This window comes from Arachis ipaensis, chromosome B10 (genome assembly GCF_000816755.2).
Source record: "Arachis ipaensis cultivar K30076 chromosome B10, Araip1.1, whole genome shotgun sequence".
Taxonomy (NCBI): Eukaryota; Viridiplantae; Streptophyta; class Magnoliopsida; order Fabales; family Fabaceae; genus Arachis; species Arachis ipaensis.
In genome coordinates this window covers 128,315,033-128,321,862 of record NC_029794.2, presented here as the reverse complement: position 1 = coordinate 128,321,862, position 6,830 = coordinate 128,315,033, and the positions used below count along the sequence as shown (strand labels likewise).

The 6,830-nt window shown below is 36.0% G+C and overlaps 1 protein-coding gene across 2 annotated transcripts; it reads right to left on the bottom strand.

Annotated features, from left to right (window-relative positions):
• Positions 2,198-6,662, bottom strand: LOC107623619 (methylsterol monooxygenase 1-1). Of its 2 annotated transcripts, none has more exons than XR_002355092.1 (6): positions 6,408-6,662; positions 5,161-5,565; positions 4,557-4,882; positions 3,103-3,250; positions 2,859-3,000; positions 2,198-2,761 (listed from the first exon to the last, which is right to left on the bottom strand). XR_002355092.1 is itself a non-coding variant. In XM_016325950.2 (6 exons), exons 2-6 carry the CDS (start codon positions 5,488-5,490, stop codon positions 2,699-2,701), a joined length of 900 nt encoding a protein of 299 aa, XP_016181436.1. In that variant the 5' UTR covers positions 5,491-5,565; positions 6,408-6,661; the 3' UTR covers positions 2,198-2,698. The 2 variants fall into 2 exon arrangements, 1 of the variants encoding a protein (XP_016181436.1); XM_016325950.2 differs by having other exon boundaries at positions 2,968-3,000; positions 6,408-6,661.

Below are 6,830 nucleotides of genomic sequence, written 5' to 3'. Positions count from 1 at the left end.
GGAAAGGATTCCCTACTAGACCTTCAAAGAACTTGTCTTTAATAACCTAGATCAGAGGGATGAAAATTGAATCACTCAATCTTCTCCATGCAACAAGCGAAGCAAATCACTCACCTCACTTAATCACACTAGAAAAATATGCATAAGCACTAAGAAAATTTTATTCATCAAAAGTTATGTAAATTGTCTCACCAAAGGTGTTTAAATAGACCCCTAACAAACTAGCTAAAAGATAAGATAAGATAACTAATTTAAATTAGATTTGATATTATTGGATTAGATCAGATTTGATTTAAATTTTAAAATCCTAAAGATATGATAACTAATTTAAATCAAATTTGATCTTATTAGATTAGATCAGATTTGATTTAAATTTAAATTCCCTAAAAATACTACTAAGCAAATCAAAAGTAAATCAAATCTTCCAACAAACTCTAACAACAAAACAAACTAAAATAAATGCCTAAAAATTCGAAAATTAATAATAAATTATGCCTCCCATTGAATTTGAAAAGCATTATTGGGCTTCTTGCTGTCCTGACTTTGCTCAATGGGCCTTATGAGTTGTCGTCATTTCAACACCACTGGCTTTGAGACGAACTCTTGGTCTCCTTGATGTCCAAGACCGACATGATATGATTCTTCTAGTATTCAGATCTTTGAACGTGACGAGATTACCATTTTGTTTCTTAGCTCTAAAATGACGAAAATGGCCTCCTAGACACGTATCAACGACAGAAGCAAAGAGAGAGCGTTCTCGTGGAGGAAATAATGGTCATGGGACTCGACGCAAGAGAGTAACGGCGGGACAATTTTTGAGTCGGTGAGACGGCGGTGGAAGAGTGAGTCACTCTTGGCGAGACAAGCTTGGAGGAAGAAGAGGAAGCGGAGGAGGTGAGGAAAGAGATTAGGGTTTCGGGTTAGGGGTGAGGAGGTGAGGAATTGAGAATTGGAGAGGGATAAAGTTGGTTATCGTCACAACTATAAGCTCCTCTCCTCGTCGAAAATGTCATTGGAGCTCTCTGCCACTATTACTAAAGTTCTTCCGCTTACTAGAGCAGTGTTTTTGTGTTTAATGTGCCGCATTATATTTTTATGTTTGGATATTTTTGTCAAATTTTAAAATTTTTCAGGGATCATTTTGTTAATAACAAAGGCCAGGTATCATTTTATTAACATCAAAATCTTTCGGATATCAATTTAGTATTACCTCTAATATTTTGAGAATACAAATTGAATACATGAGCTACATGTAAAAATATTGAACCAATTTGATAAATACACGATCTTCTGTGCAGTTTATTGGTAGTGAAAGGAGTAATGAATTTTGTATACAAATGGAATTTGCAGGAGAAGTTAAGATGGTGGTACTCAAATGAAACATTTGGGTAGGAATAAAAAAAAAGTGTGTTATGATGTCTAAAAGATATTGTCTAATTGCTACAATAAGTTAAATAATTAATTTTAAATTTAAAAATACAAAAGTTAAAGAATTTTAAATACTTCAAAGTTATTATAAAAGATAATGTAAACAAAAATTAAACACCAAACAAAAGACACCATAGAATTGGAAAAAAAAAATCATTAAGACGAGTCTCTGCATATATTATCTATCACGAAAATAAAAGTAGAGATCTGTCAAATTCTACAAGAATGTAGATTCGCTCCCCAAAAATAAATGAGAACAAGCAGGGAAAGAAGTTTTATCCCAGAGAGACCCGCTAAATTTCAGTGACATGAAATCACAATATAATCTTCAGTTTTATTTATATGAAAATCTAAAATAAAAATTTTATTCATTATTAGTTTTGTTTCCATATTATAATCAATTTGCATTGGTGAAATAATCTCCGGTTAGGAGATAATACCACGAAAAAAAACCCTAAACAAAACAAAACAAAAACTATCCATAGTATTCTGTAATACGGTGACAAAGATTGGTTCTGAGTTTTGAGTATTAACCCATGGGTTCCTGTCAAAGTAAATAAATTTATGAAAAAAAAGTACTAACCGATAGTTCTCATTTCCACGATTAAATGATATTTTATTCGTTGTACTTCTTGTTGCCAACCACTCGTAACTCTCAATTATTCTGATGTTATTATATTCATTTGTAAATGGGCAAAGCTATTACTGTAATATTGTCATGTCTTTTCATTCATTTATGCCTTTATGGTAGAAAAATGGGAGAGAGTAATACTCTGAAATTGTCCCATCTTTCCATTTATGATGGGCAAATGGGCAAGGATAAACCCTCTTGTACTAATTAATGTCAAAGTTTTTCACATCAATTCCTGATGTAATAACTAAAACTCACCCCTATTCAACATGACAACATATACAATCAACAAAGTCCACAAGACTGAGCTTACAATTCTTACTTGTAATCTGAATCACATTCCAGAGGAGGCTCTTTTTCATGTTTCAGCATTTTCCAATCCGAGCCCATAGGGGGAATGAGCATTCTTACATAATAAACAAAAAGAAAAGATGACAACAGTAGAAATTCCTTCCCCCAACCCTCTCTTCTAACACAAAATTACAATATATAAAGGGCCACTCTACTAACCTGCACCATTAACCTAACCGAATGACATCTATTTTACCACCACCGGAATTATATGTCCAAGTGAAATCGTAGTTTGAAACAGTCAAAACTTGTTACACTCCGAACCCATGGGATGATGTTTTCACCGTTTTAGTCAGATTTCTTGTATGATCCTCCGTTCTGCTCGACGACATTAGCCAAGTCTTCCTTCAACTGAATCAATTCACAAAGCAGCAGTTAGGGGAGAAAAAAAAAATTGCCAATTGTTGCAGATTGTATACCTAAACATAGTACAAAACAGGGAACATACAGTGCCTAAAGAATTTGAGTGGGAAAAAATGTTCTACGGCTAACTGAGGCTACAACATGCAATCACTGAATCACGCTTCTCAAATATCATCCAAGCTTTAAAAATATACCTTCTTTAGTATTTTCTTCTGATAACGATAGCCCTGTAGCATAAAAAAACAGAATTATTGCAAATCAATTGCCCATGTGGAAAAAGACAACCAGGTATTTATGTCACAGAGAGAAATCCAGAATCATGATATAACCTTGTCAGTGCCATAGACATAATCACAGTATGTGAAAACTGAAGCGAAATTGCTGTGGCTTTGTCCTCCAACATAATGATGGTAATCATGATGATCAGCGCCACCATAAAATGGAATGAGTTTTGTGATAGCCCAGGGAAACTCATACCTGCAAAGCAATAAGGTTGGTAACAGCACATTTAGGCCACATGTCAATATTGCAATGAAGAAACTAAAGAAGAAAGATGAACAAATGTCTCAAAGAATGGGGATGTTGGATTATGTGGCTGCTTATTAATGACCAAAAAAGGGCCAATAACTAAATTTCTACAGGAAATATGAACAATTATATAAATATTCAATTTGCAAGTACCATGAGGATATTGTGTCTCGCCAATACTAGAAAGCATACTGATAGTTACATATACAACAACATCTTCAGCCAGCCATGGCTTTTCTATGGACAAAACCCTTTACAACATACTTGCTGGGTGTATACCGATTAACTGTAGACAGAAGTCTATTTTGACTCTCAATTACATTTGCATAGATTCTGTATCGTTGAGACAGCGCTCACTAGATAGATATATTTCCAGGCATAGTTAAGAACATTAAATATAATGATGCAGAGAATAGTAAAATTTTGTCTTGGATAATTTACAGTTGGACTTATGTTGTACAGATGCTCACAATATAAAAATTGTTCCCTTAAACCTCCAAGAAAAGACTAATTGATAAACTCTAGAGGCCTCACAATCATAATCCAAAGGCAAGTTTCTCTTTCAGTACCAAACTTTCAACAATACATTATATCCTTTTCGACCAGATTATTCTCTGAAATAAAAAACTTAAAAGCAAATTACAGTCTAGACCATATTATCATCACAAATATTTAATTATACCTCATCTCACCAACCATAATCAACTTGTGATGATCTTTTTTTCTGTCAACTACTTGTAAAGATCATTATCAACAGTTCCTTAGCACAATGCAGGAGGGAAAAATAAAGAATAAAAAAAAAAATAGAGGTGAAAATGAACAAAACAAAAGTATGAGTGAACAAAGTAATCTGTCAAAAAGAAGCAAATCATACTCAGACTTCCACTTTATCCCTGAATGGTCTACATCATCATCAGCTCAAAGATTTCAAGTCCTTGTCATCAATAATTGCCAACCATTTTTCCAGCCAAAAAATAACACCATCTTCCCACTTAGGAGGAAAAAACAAAAAACTAAATGATTTTCATCATCATACTGATGAAACACAAAAGACAACCAAGGTAATTAAATATTAAAAAATCCCCCCAAAAAAAGTTGTGAAATTGATTCTAGGAGGAGGCCCATCAGCCTCCCCCATAAAGTAAAAGCAAGGCACTGTTAGAGATCCTTCAAATCCAAAAATCACTTTACAGAGGGAAAAAGCAACAAAGAAAGATAACGAGGAAAAGGACAAGAGAGAGGGGGTTATGTTTACCCTTTGTGTGTGTCAATGGCTTCAATCTGGCGCAATGCTATCCACAACCAGAAGGTGATCACGTGACCAGGGACAATTGCTGGACCAAGGAACGACGGAATCCCAAGGAGAAGGATCTCTGCCCAATGCGCATATGGCGCGGCAAAACCAATTGGAGCCTCATACTCATGGTGCACCTTGTGAATGTTCTCATACCCCCACCTGTTCATGTGCAGGAACCTATGAAGCCAGTAGTTTGTGTAGTCCTCTATCAAGAAATACACCACGAGCTGTGCCACCACCTCCCACACTGATGGCAATGGAAGCCCCATCCTGATCCCAATCATCTTAACAAAAACCAAAACCACAGTAATTAGAAATGTGTCAATGGTTTTAAAATTGTGGTCACAATTGCAGTCACAGGAGAATGCAGCCAATGTGACCTACAGAAACTACTATATAGCCTGTACTCTATACCACATCAGCAATAATAAAACCAAGCCACCAAGACCTTGAACAATGCTCAGCTTATTATTGTGAATTCAGGAAAATGCAGCTGATGTGACTGCAAAACTACTGTACAAAATATTGCATTTACAATTGTGGTTATGGGGCAATTTGGTACCTGAATGGAAGGATAGGAAACGAGTTGGAGGGGACCGACAACAAGCAAGAACATGCGCATGACGTCCTTGTAGCAATTAAGCATTTCTTGGAGGGAGAGGCGGACCTTGGGCTGGATCTTGTAGGAGTCGAAGGGATAGAGGTGCATGATCTCAATGAAGACATAAGGGAGTGGGGCTAGGCTGAAGATTAGGAACAGAAACAGGATGTTGTGGCAGTACAGAAAGTAGTCCGACTTGGTCGCTGAGTAGTTGAACCACAAAGTCTCTGCCACGGTGAGGTTACGGCCCATGGCAATCTCTGCCTCCGAGAGGGACCCGTACGGAAGCATAGTAGCAGAGTGAGTGAGTGAGTATGTGCTCGAATGAAGGCGTTTTAGACAAGGTAGTGAACTCGTAGATTTCACCTGAACTCAAAAGGAAAACAGAAAACGGTAATTCATTAATTCGTAGAATCATACATGGATCATAAATTCTGACTTAGAATTGACTTAAAAAATGACATTATTGCCAAAATATATACAAAAGCCACAAAGACAACATAAAACATACAAAGCTACTAATAATCTTTCTCCACAAGCTTCAGTTGCTACTGCTAAGAAGCACAGACCCACAACTTCATATTATTTCCTTCTGAACTCCTCACTTTGGCACCCAATACCACCATTATGCCATATTTCCCCCCTTGATAAGATTCTTCTAATACGTTGCTCAACCTCCATCCACAATATCACAATTGATGACCCTTCTTTCATCTGAGAGCTGCTGCTATAGCTCCCCCTTTTTCTCTCGATTTGAATTCCTTAATTTAAATAATTAAACCAACTCCTTTAGTTTCTAACAGCATTCCTCTCAAACGTCAAATCTCAGCTCCCATTTCCACTTTGCCATCCCTCTGCAGCAACTATTCGATAAGGTATGCATAATCTATTCCAATTCATGATTCATCATCATAACCTAAGAACATAAGGAGTACTATACCTCTCCATCAACGTGCTTCCAGCATAGTTAAGTCACGCAGCAGTTGCTCATATTTCTCACATTGATCATTCAATCAATCATAAATCTCAAATTCTGACACCTAATTTCTAGAATCCATACACAACTCAAGCATGCACTATACTGAAATTACATTTCAATAATCATGACCATTAATGGAGCTGGAAAATAACAAAAAAACCAGAAGAATAACATAAAGGAAGAATCTAGAAAGGATCCAAATAAAGAAAGAATGAAAGAAAAGATGTACCAGCGAATGTGCGACAAGTGGCAGAATGCGGGGTTGGTGTGGCGCAGACGGCGGCGCACGCGCACAGATCTGGCGGAAGGCGGGAAAGCAGAGCGAATGCGGGTGAAGCAGAGATTGGGGAAGGTGGCTGAGTGAAGATTTCAGTCCAATAGTGGCATGCTTTCTCAAGATAGAGAGAATCTGGAAGGGGGAGTGACGAGTGTTTTTATACTTTTATAACTTCTTAAATCACATCAGGGACCACTCAACTACTCACTACATGTGGAATAATACAAAAATTTGCTAAAATGATCAAGTAAATAGTTAATCATTATTTATTATCTAATATTTATGAAATATGTGTTTTATTATCTTAATTTAAAAGTAATTAATTTTTATTTTATTATTTTATTAATTTTTTTATTTTAAAAGATCTTGATCCTT